The sequence below is a fragment of the Nicotiana sylvestris genome, chromosome 11, assembly GCF_000393655.2.
Source record: "Nicotiana sylvestris chromosome 11, ASM39365v2, whole genome shotgun sequence".
NCBI classification, from domain to species: Eukaryota; Viridiplantae; Streptophyta; class Magnoliopsida; order Solanales; family Solanaceae; genus Nicotiana; species Nicotiana sylvestris.
In genome coordinates, this window is record NC_091067.1 from 16,173,491 (window position 1) to 16,195,253 (window position 21,763).

At 37.1% G+C, this 21,763-nt stretch overlaps 2 protein-coding genes across 2 annotated transcripts; one reads left to right on the forward strand and one right to left on the reverse strand.

Annotated features, from left to right (window-relative positions):
• Positions 1-1,180: 1,180 nt before the first annotated feature.
• LOC104217722 (protein NUCLEAR FUSION DEFECTIVE 4-like) lies at positions 1,181-5,594 on the forward strand. Its single transcript, XM_009768027.2, has 3 exons — positions 1,181-1,608; positions 2,966-3,849; positions 4,954-5,594. The coding sequence occupies exons 1-3, from the start codon at positions 1,285-1,287 to the stop codon at positions 5,417-5,419; spliced, it is 1,674 nt and encodes a 557-aa protein (XP_009766329.1). The 5' UTR covers positions 1,181-1,284; the 3' UTR covers positions 5,420-5,594.
• Positions 5,595-7,695: 2,101 nt separating this feature from the next.
• Positions 7,696-8,427, reverse strand: LOC104217720 (uncharacterized). The gene has a single exon (XM_009768026.2). The coding sequence runs from the start codon at positions 8,425-8,427 to the stop codon at positions 7,696-7,698; it is 732 nt and encodes a 243-aa protein (XP_009766328.1).
• Between the last annotated feature and the right edge of the window lie 13,336 nt (positions 8,428-21,763).

Sequence of the window (21,763 nt, forward strand, 5' to 3'; positions counted from 1 at the left end):
CGAATACAGATACAAAATTATTGGCCAAATGAAAGAGACACAATTCGAATAGAATTTATTTCATATGAAATACATATAGTTTTTGATCTGCAATTCAAATACTTGAAAGTATAAAGTCAATGATATGTGCAATCGATTTTCGGTATCTTATTTGTCTAGCATGACATAAAAACTTGATAAGCATCTAAAGTCTATTTATATGGCTTATTTGACTACACTTATATGATAATCCCTGGAGGATTTAAATAGCTTGAAGCATTTACAATTCTTGATAAGTACCGCTTCCTTAGTGCAATTTGTGCACAAATGTATCTTGCTATAACTATAAACATGATAATGTGATAGCGAGGATTTTCAAGGTGCAACATATTCATTGGAGTTAATATGGCTATTTTTCAAATCTCTGCCGACGTCAACCTTCAAGAAGCTAGTGCACAAGATTGGGATGTGAAGACTCAAGGATTTGCACTTTTTTCCCTTACAAGGTTTTGTCCCACTGAGTTTTTCTTGTAAGGTTTTTTAATGACGCAGCCAAAAGGCGTATTTTTAAATATGTGTACTCTTTTTCTTTCTCTAGAATTTTTTTCCCACTAAGTTTTATTTTAGTTAAGGTTTTAACAAGGCACATTATTTGTTGAATAGACATTCAAGGAGGTTTGTTATAAATAGTATTTTATTTAAGGTGAATGTCTATATTTTAGAGAGATTGTAGGGATTTTACTTGGTGGCTAAGTCATTTTTTCCTTATAAATAGAGAGATTCTATTCCATTGTTATTCATCCCAATATAAATAAGAATTATCTCTCTACTTTTCTCTACAATACTTTTTTCTTCTTTTATTATTTCATAACAGAAAAACTTTTCTTTTTCAATCATAAAATAGAAATATTTTTACAAGTGAAATGCATATACCAACATAATTTCAAATTCTAATCTATTTTTCAGCTTAATTCTAAATATATTTTGTTTTAAAATTCAATTTTTATGTCCAAAATACCGAATAGGAAAAAATAAACGCAAGCCCCACTAAATCCAAGAAACCTGGTTTGTTCGAATTTTCGTCTGTTCTCTGTTTGTACATACTAACGTTTCAGACAAAACACCCTGCAAGATCCATCCCCCTCCCCCCAAACACCCAAACTCCAACCCCAAGGTGATCCCATCTACATCAATATTATAAAAATCCCCTCTTCCATTTTCTTTGTCTAAAATTCTTCTTAATATAAACTCTTCTTAAAGAATCTTGAAACCTTAAAAACAAAAAAACGAAAGAATTCCAAGAATATGGTGAACATTAAAGGAGGAACAAGACCACCATGGGTAGGATTAGGAGCTGCAGTTTGGTTACAAATAGCTTCTGGAAATGCATATAATTTCCCCCTTTATTCTCATTCGTTAAAATCAGTTCTTGGTTTTAATCAACAGCAGCTTACTATGCTTGGAGTTGCAAATGATATAGGAGAGAATGTTGGACTTATTCCTGGACTTGTTTGTAATAAGTTCCCACCTTGGGTTGTTCTTTTAATTGGTTCTTTCGCCTGTTTCTTTGGTTATGGTGTTCTTTGGCTTGCACTTAGTCAAACTGTTCAGAACTTGCCTTATTGGCTGGTAAAATTTCTTCCTTTTTTGTTTATCTATGTTAATGATCTAATCTTTGGCTGATGTTTATTGCAATCTTGTTTCTTGTTGTGAGATGATTGGATTAGCTTTGGAATTTACTATCTAACTATATGTTTTAGTGAAATCCAATTTTTTGGGGAAAAGAGATTGATTTGGTGCATTTCCATGTGTTATGTGTTTGGCTGTAATTGCAGAGAGATCATTGTAAATATATAATTTTTGGAAAGATTAGGTTTTATAAAGTGGTGATTGCTCCAAAATTGATGCATGTAGGGGTGAGAGAAGAAATTGAAGAATTTCTTGATTGAATAATTGAATTTTTGTGGTTTACAATGATTTTCATAGCTGAAATTATGTTGAAATCCTAGCAGTAGCCTATCCTATTTAAGTGTTCTGAGAGTAAAGCCTCTTCAATTTTAGTTCAACTATCAGGATTGTGTTTGACATGTAAGAAAATTAGCTTATATTTTCTGACGAAGAAGTGTTTACGTTGCAACAACAACAACTGGGTAGTGTGTACCCACATTTTACCCTTACCCTGGTGGGCAGGGAGACTAGGGAGACTGTTTCCGATAAACCCTCGGCTAAAGACCAGGTTGCAACAACAACAAAAAACCTAGTGAGTTCTCACAAGTGGGGTCTGAGGAGGGTTTAGGTTGCATGGCTAAAAAATAACTCATTTGTTATTACATTAATTCAAGGGCGGAGCTAGAAGCCCGGCTACGGGTTTAGCCAAACTGAGTAATTTTTTAAACAGTGTATTTGGTTAAGAAATTCATTAGATAGGTACAATATTAAATTTAGAACCCGAATATTAGCACTTAAAGTCGTCATTCTTAAATCCAGAACCTATAGAGTTCAAAATCTTGGCTCCGCTTCTGCATTGATCATGTAACTAGTGACCACCCTTTACTCTGAAGATCTTGGGCACTACTAACAACTGAGAAGACCAGTATATCTTTTATCTTTTCTTCTTGGAAGCTGAATCCTTTTCCTTCAATCTTGCCGTTTCTGCTTGGATTGATATGGCTCTCATCTTTGCTGGTTGAGGCTCGGCCTTTATCTCTGCTTTCCATGACTTAATTCACAGTAATGTAATGGGTTTGCCCAGCTCTGATTTGTTCCATGTTGCCCTTTTAGTTGTTCACTGCTACTTCGCAAAGTCATACCCTCTAATGCCCATTGATCATTTTCCCTTTTATAATTTCCTAATGTTCCCATATTTGTTGCTTGTATCTTCGTTGTCACTACTTATGATCCCGAGAGTTAATGCAATTCTCTCTGGTATTTGGTTTCTCGTTTCTTCTTTTAATTGAACAATATGATGTACTTTGTTGTTTGGCAGTTATGGATTGCACTTTGTGTTGCCACGAATAGCAGTGCTTGGTTCAGCACAACTGTGCTTGTGACTAATATGAGAAACTTTCCTCTAAGCCGGGGTACTGTTGCTGGGGTTCTTAAAGGCTACGGAGGGCTAAGCGCTGCAGTGTATACGGAAGTCTACAGTGCATTGCTTTGCAATTCTTCTTCTAAGCTCTTGCTCTTCCTTGCACTAGGGGTTCCTACGCTAAGTTTATTGATGATGTACTTTATTAGGCCTTGTACTCCATCTTTAGGCGATGATTCTGCAGAGTCATACCACTTTTTGTTTGTTCAAGTAGCTAGCATTGTGCTCGGTGTCTATGTATTAACAACAACAATTTTGGAAGATATATTTTCTTTAAATGTCCTTGTTTCTTATACTTTTCTCGTTATCATGGTGCTCCTTCTAATGGCTCCACTAGCCATTCCTTTGAAGATGACCTTTTACCCCTCAAACCGCGGCAAGATGACCGATGTATCAGACCAAGACAATGTCAGTGCAGATAAATCACAACCCTTGTTAACACCATCATCGTCATCAGCAAACCTAGGAAGCTTTAACGAGGGAGACGAAATCTCTGAAGTGGATATGCTTCTGGCTGAAGGGGAAGGTGCGGTGAAGAAAAAGAGGAGGCCAAGAAGAGGCGAAGATTTCAAGTTCAAAGAAGCTTTGGTCAAAGCAGATTTCTGGCTTTTGTTTTTGGTTTACTTTTTTGGTGTGGGTTCTGGAGTTACCGTTCTCAATAATCTAGCACAGATTGGAATAGCTCAAGGTCTTCATGATACAAAGATTCTGTTATCCCTCTTCAGTTTCTGCAACTTCGTGGGTCGTCTTGGTGGAGGAGTTGTATCAGAATATTTTGTCAGGTATGATCCTTGAGCCTCTTAGCTACTATTTCTGTTAATCCCCTCTTATTTGAATTGTGAATCAATGGGAAAATGAAATAGAAAGGAACATGATAATAGGTTGTTTCTTCACTTAAAACTTAACCAAAAGTAACTAATTAAGCAGTTATTGCTACTGATTAACTTTATGATTTAGTCGATAAAATTGAAAGGACAATTTTTTTGATAATCGTGGTGTCCGGGCTAGCTTACGTGTACCTCGATTAATTCCATGGGATACCTGCCTCCTCCACCAGCAATGGATACCAGGTAACTCTATCCACCTAAGGATTGGACAAATCGGAAGAAATCACCTAGTGTTTGTTTACATCTCCACTGGGATTTGAACCTAAGTTGCTCGGACACGGGTGCGTGTGTCCGACACGGGTGCGGATCTAGAGGTCAGATCCTTCGAGAGGTAAATTCTAAGATTTGGGGATACGGATCCTAGTACGGATACGGGTGCAGGGACCCGGCTAAAAATAATTTAAAACAATAAAAATATCTCTAAATTATGAGAAATTTTGTGGAATACCTACATATAGCTTGCAAAGTGTAGATCTCTTTTTTATTCTCAAGCTGTACATAAATAAAAGATTGATTTCTTAGATAAGGTATGCTATTTTCTTCAGATTTAGCCTAGTTTTGGTTATGATTTCGGGAATCAAATTGTATCTCGACTCGAATTTTTCAGTCCATTGTGGTCAAAGTACTTGAAATTGTTTGAACAGATCCGGTACGGATCCCATACCGACACCCTCACTCATACTAGTGTCGTCTCAACACGAATTCGACACCTAAACTGCCATGTCGGAGCAACTTAGATTTGATCTCGAGGCCTCATGGTTCTCACCACTTCATTGACCACTAGGCCACACTCTTGGGTGCACTGACAATGTTTTTTATCTGAAGTATTTGTCGATGAATAGTCAAAAAGGGTAGTCAAAAGAAATTTATGGATGAGATAACTTGCTGAAGATACTAAAGATTCTCATCACAATAATTAGACTGCTTGTTTCAGTTATAGTGTTACGCTGATGTAATACTAGCCTGATCTAATTGCTTGTTGTTCAACTTACAATGCAGGTTAAAAGCAGTACCTAGAACAGTTTGGATGACATGCACACAAGTAGTAATGATCATTACCTACCTTCTGTTTGCGTCTGCACTTAATGGTACCTTGTATGCAGCGACAGCGTTACTAGGAGTCTGCTACGGTGTTCAATTTACAACAATGGTCCCAACAGCTTCTGAGCTTTTTGGTCTCAAGCATTTCGGTATGATTTTCAATTTCATGTCCCTGGGGAATCCTTTAGGTGCTTATCTCTTTTCCGGTCTCCTTGCCGGATTTCTCTACGATAACGAGGCAGCAAAGCAGCATTCTGCTACTTGCTTGGGTCCTAATTGCTTTAGAGTCACCTTCCTGATTCTCGCTGGAGTATGTGGTATCGGCACCATGCTTAGTATTGTTCTTACCATGAGAATAAAACCTGTTTACCAAATGCTTTATGCTGGAGGTTCCTTTCGGCTACCTCAAAATTCAAATCATTGAGGTATCTTGAAAAAGCATGACCAATTTCATGTGCTAATATTCTAAACGAGAGCACATTGATCAGTACTAATTGCCTGTGAGTTCAAATTTTAGATAGCATCGACCTGTTTCAGTTGTTAAAATGATATATTTGAAAATTGTTGTGATCTGTATGATATGTTTGAGAAATTTTAGCTTTTGTTAGGTTGTGTCCACAGTGAAGCATCTTGTGCAATAGATGCTTAAGCTACTGAGCGTAACTAGTTACTGAGCTGTAACACTTGATACATCGAGCTATAGTATGAAATAGTGTTCTCTCATCTACTTTGTATCATTGTCTCCTTTAGACTGAAATAAATGCTACAACAACTTTTTCGATGATACAATGCGATATAGCTAAGTGTATGGTTATTCTTAAGAACTAGTTGCATGTGTCAACAGAAACCAGAAACATTATATATATATATATATATATATATATATATATATATATATGTATACTACTACAGTTATCGGAGCTAATCTGAGATTTGGTTATCAACAGAAACCAGAAACATTATTATGGAAGCATAGTTATATCGATCTTGTTATAGCCCGACCTATAATAAATTCCAGAAAGTCTATAGTTATTGCTGATGATCTTAATTGGCTTAGATTATTTTACTTTAATTCTGAGCTAGCATTGATCTTTGAGATGGAATAATTCCAAGTTTTGTGATTACCACTTTCTAATGGCCTATGTATAAGGTCAATTTTGGTGAAGTTGTGGCAATGGCGGAGCCATGAATTTCACTAAGAGGTGTCAAAATATAAAGAAATAAAACACAGGAAGAAGCTAAGGAGATTCAACATATTATATATTTACATAAAAATAAATGTTTGACCTAGCTACACAGTGTAGTGTAGTTTTCTAGCGAAGGGTTATCATTTAACACCCTTTAGCCTAATGTTATCATTTGACACCCTTTAGCCTAATGTGGCTCCGCCACTGAACTGTTGTAGTACCACAGAATGACATGAAACCTGTCTTTCTCAGTATCAAAGAAGTATCTATTCGTCGGTTGGAAGAATGATCTTGATCTTAATATGCATAGCTACACATTACTCATGAGTGAAGAAGAAGGAATTGGCATAGCCTTGACTTCGTACATGAAATGATGCCAAGAGTGATTTGTTGTTTGCTGATAGATTGTATTTCTTGCTGCTAGTCTTTCATTGTGCATATAATTGTAGCTAATTGAGAAAACACACTAAACACAAGTCAACTGCGTCTAGTGCTTTGGTCTAATTGTAAGATGGTTGTGCCCTGTGAATTAGGCGCACGTCGCAGGTTCGAACCTAGCGACAGACACAAACCTGGTATTTAATTAGGGAAGCGTTGAAGGGTGGGTCCATTATCCACCAAGTTTCGAACATGTCACAAGCCCCTCGGTTATCACAACAACAACAATAACAAATCCAGTGTAATCCCATAAGTATATACGCAGACCTTACGCTTACCTAATAAAAATAGAAAGGTTATTTCCGATAGGACCTCGGCTCAAGGAACAGTGAAAATAAAGCAACCAAACAACAAACAATAGTAACAACAATGTAACATGGTAACAATAATGTAATATGGTAACGGATTCTCGATTATCACAAAAAGAAGGAAATTGTAGCTGATTGATCTGTCTATTTGGTAGCTCTGTAGTGAGAGAATCAGTTGTAGTAGATGTGCATGGCTTAAAATCTCATTTTTTTTGTTCAATATGAACCAACTGTCACACATATTTGATAGTAAAATTCAAGACTTTCAAGTACACAAATACAGAAAAGGAAGGTTACAACAGAACAAGGAATGTTGAGACAGCAACCCCATGCCTGTTTCCAACAACAACAACCCAATATAACCCCACAAGTGGGATTTGGGGAGGGTAGTATGTGTGCCAACCTTACCCCTACCATGGGGTAGAGAGACTATTTCTGATAGACCCTTGGCACAAGAAGATGAAGGAGACAATAGAACTGTTTCAACAACAGAGGCTAGAAAGATAGTACCAGTGACCTAAGAATCAGAAAAATAAATGGAAAAAACAATATCAATAATCAGTAACAATGGCAAGATACTAGGAAACAGGAGCGGAAAAATATTATGAACACAACACGTACCGGCATACCTTTTTCCATAACCTTAAAAGTGAATTCTGCCATTTTGTTACTAGAACCCAAAACAGGATATCTACTAAAAACATAGTACTAACCTAGGATTCTGTAATCTGCAACTAGTTTAACAGATGATAGCTTCATATGAGTTGTCAAGTGGGCTTCATATCTTGAAACATTAAAGACCATTGTGAGTAAACCCCATCATCAGCTTGTGTCATTTCTTGATTGTAGTGATTAAGCCTTGGGCTCATGCCCTTTGCATGCAATGGCCCAGATTTATTGCTTCTGCTTGGATAAACAGCACTATTTTGGTACCTTCTGTCCAATGGCCCAGACTTCATTGGACTCCTATTAGGGTACATCAGTTTTTCTTGAATTTTCCCATCCAAAGGACCTGAGACACTCAGATTCCTACTTGTAACCATCATTTTGTCTTGCATTCTTCTGTCTAGTGGTCCTGACTTCATCGTGTTTCTGGTTGTGACTATGGCTTTCTCTTCCCTTTGTTCCTTCGAGCTCTCGAGCATCTTTAGTGCTCCGGTCCACTGTGTTCGATAAGGTTTGAGCTCGGATAGAGCAAGATGAGTCGAGGTTCGGTGAAAACTGAGCTTGCTGAAGTTCTTGGAAATGAGCTTCTTGGTTTTGTTGATTGCCAAAACAAGTCTTGAGAGGCCATTTGATGTGGTTCCTCCTTCCTTTCTTGCCAATTTGAGAATCTCTAGTCTGTGTTTGGCTATAGTTATGCCCATGCTTTGTAGGAACTCATGGTTGAAGTAAGTTAAATCCTCTTTGTGAAGCTCATTTCTGCGTAAAATAAGACCATATTCATAGATAAGTGTTTGATCAAGAGTAGTCTTGGATAACCAAGAATACCAATCCATGGTTTCTTTGGTTAAAACATGCAAGATGTTTTTTTTTTTTATGTTTGCTAGTAAGTGATGTGGACTAATAATGAGACATATTACATATATGAAGCAACTTCTAGCCCCCCCCCCCCCCGAACCCCAACCCAACACCCCCCTCCAGCACCCGGTGGCAGATCCAGCTTGCGACCTACGGGCTCATGTGAACCCAGTAGTTTTTGTCCAAACAATATAAATGTGTTTCAAAAATTCACTAAATATCTATAAATGTTTGAATGTGAACCCAGTTACTGTGAATTTACTCAAGATCGTTGCAGGAATCTATAAACATTAAATCTTGGATCTGCCTCTGCTAGCCCCTACCAAAAGTTTCAAAAAATAAATAATAAAAGCTCAGTCCATCCTCACTAAAAAGACAAAAGGAGTAGGGGGGAAGGTGGAAAAGGTCAAGAGTAAGTAAATGAGGTTGAAAAGGAAACTACATGCAAATAATGTGGTGGTTAAGATGATAGGGTAGCTAAATCAATTTATGTCATAAAATTCAATAGGTTGTTGGTTAATTAGCTTGAAAATTAGGCATTTTGACCTTTTCAAAATGGGTTTTAATTAGTCATTTAAGTGTGTAGTTGTGAATTCAATCATCTTTCTTCTTATAGAATTTAATTCATATATACATCCCAATCCATCTACTTGTTGCTTGCATTGCCTCAACAAATAGCATAAACTGGCCAAACTTAAACATCATCAAAGACTTGACATGTGCAAGCTGAGTATTATAAGGGGTTGAAATCTCTACATGTAATTGAATTATCTCAAAATACAAGGTCAATTTTTTTTAAAAAAAAATTATGAGAAAAGGAATTACACGAGAAAATCTATAGTCGCCCACGAGTCGATAGGTGGCTTGAAAATGGTAGGAGATTATAATTCAGAGGTTTCTTACCATCTGCATAAATCTTACTGGAGTCACTTAATATTCGTAATGGCGAAAGATATCAGGTATTCGGTAAAATGGTCAAAGTGGCACGCCTTAGCTCAAACACTTAAAAAAAAAGAAATATATGAAATATGAAATGGAAAAGGTTCAAATAGGACATTTCTAGAATTGTACTGGAGTTATTGATTGGGATTTGCTAAGTGCTAACAACCACATGCCCATACCTACAAAGGAGTTGTTTTATTCAAAGGGCAAATATTTACTTCTCACATGGCCAAACTTCAAGATTGTCCTCACAGCCCACATTCAATTTCTCAAAAGGCAAGACCAAACTCCACTAGCCTGATTATGACATTAAAGACCTTTTCTTCTTCTTTTCGAGCAAAATTCATCCCCTTTTGCAAACTTAGAAAATTCATTTTCTTATTACACTTTGAACAAATGAATCCAATAAAACAACCAAGAAAAGAAGAAAACTTGTATCATCTGAATAAGGGAAATTGAGGAATGAATTATGGACCGTGAATTGAAGTTGTAGTCCAATGGTTATAAGTGTATGGTTATTGTTGGACTAAAATGGCTCAAAAATATTTTTAACATGATGTAATATTGTCCGTTTTTTGCTACGCCTGTACGATTTTCCGCAAAAGATCTCATAACCATTAAGAGTATTCAACTTTTATAAGTAGCTTCTTTTTCTTTTCTACTTTCCACGTGGGATTTTGTTCACACACACCCAACAATCTCTTCCTTGAACTAAGTTTCACATGACCCAACACCATTCATGGGCTAGGTTAACTGTGTGTCACTCACATAATCTTGAGAATTTATGTTCGTTGTAGCCCAAAGGTTGTGTATGGATCTTCAAAACTATAGGTAAAGGTCGTAAACCCCGTAGGCGGGCAAAGCGACTAAGCGGGCCCTGAGGAATTTTGTTCACACACACCCAATAATCTCTTCTTTGAAATAAGTTCCACATGACCCAATACCATTCATGGGCTAATTTGGAGGTTAACTGTGTGGCACTCACATGATCTTGAGAATTTATGTTCGTTGTAGCCCAAAGGCTGTGTATGGATCTTCAAAGCTACGGGTAAAGGTTATAAACCCTGTAGGCGGGCAAAGCCGCTAAGCCGGGCTCACGCCACACCGCCATCTCCGTAGCTCTACCGCAAATTATTGGCTTTGATACAAGTTGTTGGACTAAAACGACCTAAAGATACTCTTAACATGGTGTTATATTATCCACTTTGGATCATGCCTGGACAGTTTTCCCAAAATACCTCATACCATTAAGAGCATCAAACTCTTTATAAGTAGTTTTTTTTGGTTACTTTTTATTTGTGATTTTGTGCATGCACACCCAACATTTATATCTCCAAATTACATCACAATTGTCCCGTTTATTTTTTTTATTTTTTATTTTCTCCTTCCCCTAATCATGGTTAACACAAGGAAAAAAAATAATAAATAAAAATCATAGACTTTAGAGGAACTAGTGTTTGAGTTTGACTTCTAACCATAATGCTCTACACTCGGGTAGTTATGGGTCCATACCGTCCATTAGAACTTTTTCTAAGAGCTTTTAAAGTGAGCGCATGCTATTCCAAAGAATATTTATATGTAACAGTTATGATTTATTTGGTATACATAAATGTTATACGACCAAACACGCTCAGAAAATGCCACTTAAATTCAACTTTCACATGGGCACTCCTGTCATTTTCTGATATTTTTTGGCATACATGAATGCGGACCTTGACAAGGAAAGGAAAGGAAAAGAAGAAGATATAAAGGGTGTGTTTGGTATGAAAAAAAATATTTTTCATGGAAAATGTTTTCTTAGAAAATGTTTTCATGGAAAATGAGTGGTTTTATCACTTATTTTCTCTTGTTTGGTTGGTGAGTGGAAAACATTTTTCAGAAAATATTTTCTAGTGTTTGGTTAGAGAATAGAAAATATTTTTTATGCTACTCTCCTCATCCCCCATCTTCCCCCAAGTCTCTTAAAATTCACACAAACCCAAAGGAACTAATGTGGTGCTTTACTTTTTAACGCAAAAACGACGTTAAAATTTGTGCTCCATAACTAAAAAGAAATACTCTTTTTTGGTTGAAAAAGAAAGTATTCTTTCTAAAACATGAAAATAAAATACTCATTTTATTGAAATAAAAGAAATACTTTTTCTACATGAAAAGAAAGTATTTTTTTGTCAAAATAAAAAGACTTTTTTATATCATGAAAAAAAATTACTCATTGTTGAATGAAAAACATAAAAAATAATATTTCCAGAAAAATCTACCAAACATAGGAAAATTCGAAAATATTTTTCTTCCTACCAAACACACCCAAAAAGCCCTTAGTAGTTGTAGTCAGTAACTCTTTGAGTTTGGTAAAATTTTCATATGATGTCCAGTTTTGCGTCACCAATTAAATTTGTACCTGTTTTTTTTAAAATGGTTTAATTGATATCCAATATTTGAATAACTTCAAATACATACACTTTTTCTCTTCTTCTTTATTACTACTGTTTTTTTTTTCCTTTTTATGTTTAGAATTTCTTTTTCTTCTTCTTCTTAGTTACAAAATGGGTTTGTTAAATTTGTTGTTGTTTAGACATTTTGGTGATTGAGATTTATTTTTTATAATGTTTGAAAGTTATATTTCAAAATATATTTAGATGTTAAACTAGAGTAACATAGCTAATCCCAACTTATTTGGGGCTAAGGCATAGTTGTATCAAATTATAAGTAGGAACTAGGAAGGAGAACTATTTCCTGAAGGTGTCACCCCCCCCCCCCCCCCCAAAAAAAAAAAAAAAAACCCCAACCCCAAACATAAAGCTTATAAATGTCAATGGATTAAATTAAAAGTTCAAGGAAGAACGTGAAAATACTTTTACCTTTGCTGTAAAATTATGTACTTCGGTCGAGGATTATGAAATGTAGTTTGAAAGATCACTCTGAACTTGAATGAGTTTATTTCCTGTGCTCAGGCCGTAAAAGAGTATATCATAAGGGTAAATTGGTCAAGATTTATTTTTTTAAAATTAATATAAATAGGTTAAAAGATTTGTTATAAAAAATTCAAAACAATGGAGATAAGTGTAATATTGTAAAACATAAGGGAGGTGAATGTGATGAGGTCAAACCTAAGGGTGTCTCCGAAAGTATTCCAAAAATTTAAGAAGCAAAATTTTAATTGAAAACAAAGGTTTGTGTAAATCTGAAACCACAAAAAAAAAGAGGTTTGTGTTGATTGTCCCTAGTGTTTATTATAAAAGTTTGCCCATAATTACCTTACAGACCTGATTGTGTAACTATTAGGGGCGTTTGATACGATAACCTAAAGATAAAAATTTAATATTGTCTTATTCCTTGTTTGGTTACTAACTCTGAAATAAGTTATCCAAATTCCAGCATAATTTGTCTTCAAACCAAATGACCCCTTAGTGCATAGAATCTATAACCTAACCATAATTAATATATTAGTGTATATTACTGAAATAAATCATGAAGTGCCAATTTTAAAACTGAAACTTAGTGATCACGTCTCTTGCTTTATTTGGAAGGTTTCGATGATCATGCACATGGTAATTGGCACATAATACTTAGTGTTATATATAGAATTCATCTCTAGTTTATGTTTCAAGCACTAAACGAGTAAAAACTTCTTACACAAACATGTCATTTAAAAGGAAATTGCAAGCTATTCCATATATTTAACATTAATTAGTAATCTAGAATAAATGGTAAGTAAAATATACTTTACAGTACTTTTAAGAGTAAAAGTCACTTTACCCCCTTAACCTTTAAGGGTTGGGAAATAATAACCCCCTCACGTTTTGAATGGGAAAGGAACCCCCTAACGTTTTGAATGGGAAAGGTACCCCCTTGTGCAATAGCTTTCCGGTAAAATAATTTTTTTTAATAAAAATCTTTTCATTTTTGAATAGATAATTTTAGAATAACCAAGTTCTTTCATTATAGACAAAAGCTCAAGATATGGCAAACAATTAGGATGTATATAATTTATGGAGTTTACCTTTAGCCTTCTTCCTACATAGTTTAAGATATGTTGTAATGCAAAAACGCCTCCATAATGGAATTTCAAATGTGACATTATCAACTATAATTTCTGTTCAATAAAAATATTTTCAAAATAAGTAAAGTTTAATAATTGTTTTAGTATAATAATTTTAATATACAAAAAAATACATAACTAAATTAATACTCATAGCAGCAATTATTTCATCTAATATATATGTAAGACAATTGACTATTTCAGTGTATTTTTTTCCCTTCAAATTGAAATGCTAAAGCATCAATGTGCGTTCAACATATTTCTTGAATTTTATGTGCAAATTTTTTTTCTTTATTGTAAATTTTTTAACAATGGCTTCAATATAACTTCAATATAGTAAAAAAAAAATCTTAAATTTTACAAGCAAGAAAAACAAAATTTAAGTATTGGTTTGGATGAAAAATATTATACTTCACCATTAAAAGGATAGAGAGAGAGAGAAATCTTTATTTTAAAAAAGAAACTCCCACCAAAAAAGTACTGCATAAGGGGTTCCCTTTCCCATTCAAAATACGAGGGAGTATTATTTCCCAACCCTTAAAGATTAAGGGGTAAAATGGATTCTACTCTACTTTTAATTAATTATTACATTGAGAAGAAAAGGAAAGTTGTGACCAATTCCCACATACTCTTCTTTAAAATAAAGCTCGTTTTGTTATAGAAGAACACGCAAAAGAAGCAGCAGGTTATACATTTAGGCATTTTATGGGTACATAGGATCAAACGTAAAGCAGACAGAGTTTCAGGCGGCAAAGAGTCTTTACAGAGATAATTGATGACAACGAGAATAGAATATCAAAGTTGCATGTACATATCATTTATCATATCTTATGCCACACTAGCCTTGAACCGAAAGAGGCGGCTCAAATTTGTGTCCTATCCAAGAGATGGTACTTTTATTGGACTATACGACCGAAGCTGGTACTCAGTCAATCACCAGACTGCTGGAGCCGCAGTCATATGACCCTAGAAAAGTTTGTCAATTTGGTTGATCAATCCCTAAAACCTCATGTTGAACAAAACTTACGTCCTGAACAACTCATACTTATATATACTGTATGGGTTAAAATTTGACCACAAGATGGTTATCATTAAAAGGAATGGTAAGGAGTCAATCAAGTCATAGTCGTGCCCACAAGGCGTAATAGCAACAAGTGTCTCGACCATTACCGAGATCGAGCCATCAGAAGGCTTACACGGCAGAACACATATCGTAATACTTGGGCGAGTAAGGAAGAGTACAGTCATGAGAAGGTACGCTGGTTAAAGACTGTTGAATAAAGGAAAAAATTGATAATATATATGTGAGATGAAAGCAAGAAGAAGGGGGGGGGGGGGATGGCACAATTCTCAGATTTTGGTTCTCAACAGGAGAGAACCTCCACCAATAAACCAAAAGCCCGGATTTCGGTTACAACCTCTTGTAATCATCATCGTTGGATCAATAAAGATAGATCTCATAGTTATCAACAACTTTCCCTCTTTTCCTTCTTTGCTCTTACAAGTACGGAACAAAAGATCAAAGATGTAGGCTTATCATTTACATTTGATATTTGTTAATCATCTTAAGGGATGTTATATAAGCTCGGTCTCTTTCGATTCTCATATTCAATATGTTTAGATCTAGAGTTAATTATGTTTGGCTAAGATTTATCCTTTGTTTCTTTATTAATTGATTTAACGAAAAGCTTTGTACTTTTCGGTTTCAACAATTTGGCACCATCTGTGGGGATTTCTTAGCCAAAAATTTTAGTTTTCTTTAGATCTAGAACCAGCCAACTATCACTACCAGGCTGTCACAGCCTCACCATCTAGGCATAAACACCAACTCGAAAGAATGGTAGGTAAGTTTTTGAGATAACTGTACCAATCTAAGTCAGATCTCTACATAAAATAGAAATTGTGACCGATGTCTATGCAAACCCACGCTTCACCTATAGCGATGAGTTTAGCACGCCATATGCATGTTCAAAATTGAATCACGGTCACTATGCGCTTGGCATAACCGCAACCCCATTTGACGTATTTACCTTATATATCGACCCGTACTCCCACCTCTTAGGATGGGACAATAGCCTACTGTGTGATCCTTCGAAACAGCGGGCATATCCTGCTCTATTTTCGTACCCATATGCATAGGATGATTTATGAACAAAATATGCCATGTTTCCCTTATTGTTTGTGCATATCGGACGGGGTCTGATTGGAACTCGATTTCGACATCCCAACGGGTAAGATGTAAGTCCGATCCACGAGAATCCTAGACGCGATTAACGATGGAGCCAAACATGGCCACCAACCTGAAACCATCATTCAAGTACTAGGCGAAGCGAGCGACCATACGGCGTCGTTCCTCCTTTCACCGACTTACCAAGCCAAGGTAACAAGCAATTTCATTTGGTTTTCACTTATCACGATCTCTTGTTGGTTCAGAATAGGAACACGAGCACTTTCACAAGTATGCGAACAAGGAACGGGCGCCACCAAAACACCCCAGGAAAAGGCTCCGTACCATACTACCTCGCAAACAGCGACCGAGCAAAGCCCTCTAAATCGTATCGCATTACAAATAACAGAAACGGTTCAGCACATGTCGACTGTTAAGAAAATCTCCAGAACAGGGGACTCACCCATGAAACGCACGGTAATCTCCAATGAAACGTGCAGTAATCTCCAATGAAACATGCAGTAATATCCAATGAAACATGCAGTAATCTCCAATAAAAGTAAAGTTAAGCGAACTGGGACTCACCTACGAAGCGCACAATATTCTCTAGTAAAAGCAAAACCAAGCACACCGGGACTCACCCTGACGCACACATAAATAGTGTGGTGACGTGTAATTTTCTCCAATAAAAATAATACAACGGGTTACAATTTGACCTCACTCGAATTAACACCTTTGCTGCCACCGGCCATCATCAAATAGGTTACAATTCGACCTCGCTCGAATTAATACCTTTACGGCCACCGATCATTGTCAAATAGGTTACAATTCGACCTCACTCAAATTAATACCTTTATGGCCACTGGCCATCTTCAAATAGGTTACAATTCAACCTCGCTCGAATTAACCCCTTTACGGCCACTAACCATCGTCAAATAGGTTACAATTCAACCTCGCTCGAATTAATACCTTTACGGCCACTGGCCATCGTCAAATAGGTTACAATTCGACCTCGCTCTAATTAACACCTTTACGGACACTGGCCATCATCAAATAGGCTACAATTTGACCTCGCTCGAATTAACACCTTTACGACCACTGTCCATCGTCAAATAGGTTACAATTCGACCTCGCTCAAATTAACACCTTTATGGCCACTAGCCAACGTCAAATGGGTTACAATTCGACCTCGCTCGAATTAACACCTTTACGACCACCGACCATCATCAAATGGGTTACAATTCGACCTCGCTCGAATTAACACCTTTACGGCCACTACCCATCGTCAAATAGGTTACAATTCAACCTTGCTTGAATTAACACCTTTACGGCCACTGGCCATCATCAAATAGGTTATAATTCGACCTCGCTCGATTTAACATATTTACGGCCACCGGCCATCGTCAAATGGGTTACAATTCGATCTCACTCGAATTAACACCTTTACGCCCACTGGCCATCGTCAAACAGGTTACAATTCGATCTCACTCGAGTTAATACCATATGATCATCAACCACCATCAAAAAGGAGAAACTTTCGGCCTCGCTTGAATTTAAAACGGATTACAATCTCGATATCAAATTCACGTCTTTGTGGCTGTCGGACATCACGTAGTAAAAGTAAAAATTCGTTCACTCGAATCGACGGACTCCAGTTCGACCTCGTCCAATATAAATCAGAAATTAACTTCGTCTAAATTGGTAAGTCTGAACGCGATCCCACTTGAATATATAGGTCGAAACTGACTTTGCCCAAGATGGCAAATCTAAATTCGACCTCGTTTGAGTTAAGGTTGGTTCTGCCTAAGTTGACAAATTAGAAGTCAACCTCGCCCGAACTCTAGTTAAAGAGATCAGGGACTCAAAAAAATTATCAATCAAAAGATACTTAAATGAAGGCAAAATAACTATTTTATTCAAATATATATGTGCGACAGCCGCACCCTACAAAAGGCCGAAATAGGCCCTCGGGAAAAAGATGAAAATAAACAACAAAATATCAAAAAAAAAAACTAAGTACAAAAGGTTACAGGAAAAGCTTCACTCAGCGCCATCCCTATCGCCATCCTCCCCAACATCATCATCATCATCAGAAGGGAGCTCATCTATGACATCAACACCCTCACCGGCCTCCGGTGTTGCAGGGTCGTAATCGCAGGCAGTACGAGCCTCGCGGGCCTTCGCTTGAGCATCTTCAAAGGCGGCCTCTGGAACATTCCCCGCCTCCCATAAACCTTTGTATATATCACGTTGGGCCTTGTGAGAATGTACGGGAGAAAATATTATTGATTAATCTTGACTATGTTACAATAAGCCCTATTTATATGTATACATAACACATAACCTATTCTTATTACATAAGGGACTAGGACTAATTACATACATTCACATAACTATTCTAACAATCCCCCTCAAGCCGGTGCATATAAATTATATGTACCGAGCTTATTACATATGTAGTTAATACGAGGACCAGTGAAGGACTTGGTGAAAATATATGCAAGCTGATCATTCGACTTCACAAACTTTGTAGCAATATCTTCTGAGAGTGTCTTTTCTCAAACAAAGTGACAGTCAATCTCAATGTGTTTAGTTCTCTCATGGAACATTGGATTTGACGCAATATGAAGAGCAGCTTAATTATCACACACAAGTCCCATATGACTAATCTCACCAAATTTCAATTCCTTGAGCAACTGTTTGGTCCAAATTAGCTCACATGTTGCCATAGCCATTGCTCGATATTCTGCTTCTACACTAGACCGAGCAACCACATTCTGTTTCTTGATCTTCCAAGACACCAAATTTCCTCCTACTAAGACACAATATCCAGACGTAGAACGTATATCAAAAGGTGATCCTGCCCAATCAACATCTGAGTATCCAAGTATCTGCTCGTGGCCTCGATCCTCAAATAATAAGCCTTTGCCTGGAGCTAATTTTATATACCGAAGAATGCGGACAACTGCATCCCAATGACTATCACGGGGAGAATCCATAAACTGACTCACAACACTCATAGGAAAGGAAATGCCAAGTTTAGTCACTGTGAAGTAATTTAATTTACTAACCAATCGCTTATATCTTGTAGGATCACTAAGAGGCTCCTCTTGTCCTGGTAGAAGTTTAGAATTCGGATCCATCAGAGTGTCAATAGGTCTACAACCTATCATTCTTGTCTCCTCAAGAATATCTAAGGCATACTTCCGTTGTGAGATCAAAATATCTGAGCTAGACTGAGCGACCTCAATACCTAGAAAATACTTTAATCTGCCCAGATACTTAGTCTGAAAGTGCTGAAAGAGATGTTGCTTCAACTTACTAATACCATCCTGATCATTGCTGGTAATAACAATATCGTCAACATAAATGACCAGATAAATACAGAGATTTGAAGCAGAATGTCGATAAAATACAGAGTAATCAGCTTCACTACGAGTCATGCAAAAACTCCTAAATAATTATGCTGAACTTACCAAACCAGGCTCGAGGAGACTGCTTTAGACCATAGAAGGACCGACGCAACCGACATACAAGGCCGCTAGACCCCCCCCCTAAGCAACAAAACTAGGTGGTTGCTCCATATAAACCTCATCATCAAGGTCACCATAAAGAAAATCATTCTTAATATTCAACTGATAGAGAGGCCAATGGCGAACAACAACTATGGATAGAAAAAGGCAAACTGATGTTATCTTAGCCACGAGAGAGAAAGTATCATTGTAATTGAGTCCAAATATTTGAGTATACCCTTTGGCAACAAGACGAGCCTTAAGTCGATCAACCTGGCCATCTAGACCAATTTTAACTGTATACACCCAACGATAACCAACAGTCGATTTACCCGACGGTAAAGGAACAAGCTCCCAAGTGCCACTCCTATGTAAAGCAGATATCTCGTCAATCATAGCTTGTCACCACCCTGGATGAGACAGTGCTTCACCTATAGACTTAGGGATGGAAACAGAGGACAAAGATGATACAAATGCACAATAGGATGATGACAAACGATGGTAACTTAAACCGACATAATGGGGATTAGGATTAAGTGTGGACCGTATACCTTTTCGTAGTGCAATCAGTTGACTAAGAGGAGACAAGTCCGCAGTATTAGCAGGGTCAAGTGCAGGACGTAAATCAGCTGGGCTTGATGCTCGGCACGAACGACGATGATAAGTTAGGAGTGGTGGAGTTGTAGAAGGTTGTACTAGATTAGGTGGTGAAACTGGAGCTATAGGTGGTTGAGCTGCAACTGGAGTTGTAGGTGGTGAAGCTAGAGTTATAGAGGAAGATGAATAGGAGATAGTAACTGAATCTCCAAAAGACGGAACTGGTAGCACCTCAGAAATGTCTAAGTGATTAACTGGACTTGTGAAATATGATTGGGTTTCAAAGAAGGTAACATCAGCAGACATAAGAATCCGCTGGAGGTTAGGAGAATAACATCGATATCCCTTTTGTGTTCTCGAGTAACCCAGAAATATGCACTTAAGAGCACGAGGAGCTAACTTATCTTTTCCTGAAGTAAGGTCATGAACAAAACACGTACTCTCAAAGACACGGGGTGGAAGAGAGAATAAAGGTAAGGTGGGAAACAAGACAGAGAATGGAACTTGACTCTGGATAGCTGAAGATGACATACGATTAATAAGATAGCAAGATGTAAGAACTACGTCCCCCAAAAAATGTAGCGGAATATGAGATTGTATGAGTAGGGTACGAGCAGTTTCAATAAGATGTCTATTCTTTCTTTCAGCTACCCCATTTTGTTGGGATGTGTACGGACAAGATGTTTGATAAATAATCTCATGGGAGTTCATAAACTGCTGAAATGGGGAAGACAAAGAATCTAGGGCATTATCACTACGAAATGTGTGGATAGAAACCCCAAATTGATTTTGAATTTCGGCATGGAAGGTCTAGAAAATAGAAAACAACTCAGATCGATTTTTCATCAAAAATATCCATATGCACCTGGAATAATCATCAATAAAACTGACAAAGTAGCGGAATCCCAAGGTAGAACTGACCCGACTAGGACCCCAAACATCTTAATGGACTAAAGTAAAAGGTAACTCGGCTCGATTATCAAGACGCTGCGGGAAATGGGAGCGGGTATGCTTTCTGAGCTGATATGACTCACACTCTAGAGTGGACAAGTGAGATAAGCTAGGTACCATTTTCTGAAGTTTTGACAAACTAGGATGTCCACCCGTTTATGTAAAAAATCTGCTGAATCAGTAACGGGAAAAGTTATTGAAGGAAGACAAGATGCGAGTCCATGTGATTTTTCAAGGATAAGGTAATAAAGTCCATCTGATTCACGTCCGGTACCACTGATCCGCCCCGTACTGCTTTCTTGTATAAAAACAAGGTCATCAAGAAATAAAACATCAGATTTAAGTGATTTGGCTAAGCGACTAACGACTATGAAATTAAAAGGACTACCAGGAACATAAAGAACTGAGTCTAAAGGTAAGGAAGGAAGTGGACTTGCTTGACCTATTGCAGTTGCCATAGCTTTAGACCCATTGGCCATTGTGACTGTTGGAAGAGATTGAGAATATGAAATACCAGTGAAAAGAGATTTGTTACCAGAAATATGATCAAATGCACCTGAATCAATGACCTAAGACTTAGAAGGTGAAGATTGGGAGACACAAGTCATGCTATTATTTGTTGGAACAACGGAGGCTAATCCTGAAGATGTCTGTTTACGTGCTTTGTACTGAAGAAACTCAATATAATCTGGTAACGAAACCATCTGGATTGGATCCAATGAATTGGATCCAACGGATTGTGAGTTAAAGGCTTTTCATACAAATGCCTTTATAATGTTGCGCCGGAGAATATAAAAGTCTTCGCAATTTGATTTAAACTTAAATGAAAAGACTCGAAATAACCTCCCGAGTAAGCTGTCCAAAAAAGATTTGCCAGAAAAAAATCATTGTAGCTGCCGGAAAGTTAGTGTAGTTGCTGGAAAATCTCAAAGTGATCGGAACAAAAAGAAAAAGGTATGGGTAGACTCGAAATTACTAGGCGATCCGGCTATCCAACTAGAAGTTTTTCAAAATCTGGCCAGAACAGGGCTCACGCGCTGGCGCGTAGGTCAGATCTCGCCGGAAAATTTCTTCCTTTTCCGGCGCGTGAGGGCGCGTGGACGTGT

Bases quoted from the DNA above. Each gene is read 5' to 3' on its own strand.
- LOC104217722 (XM_009768027.2), top strand. From the start codon at position 1,285: ATGGTGAACATTAAAGGAGGAACAAGACCACCATGGGTAGGATTAGGA. The intron at 1,609-2,965 runs GTAAAATTTCTT...GTTGTTTGGCAG, and splicing joins AGAACTTGCCTTATTGGCTG to TTATGGATTGCACTTTGTGT. The intron at 3,850-4,953 runs GTATGATCCTTG...CTTACAATGCAG, and splicing joins GTATCAGAATATTTTGTCAG to GTTAAAAGCAGTACCTAGAA.
- LOC104217720 (XM_009768026.2), bottom strand. From the start codon at position 8,427: ATGGATTGGTATTCTTGGTTATCCAAGACTACTCTTGATCAAACACTT.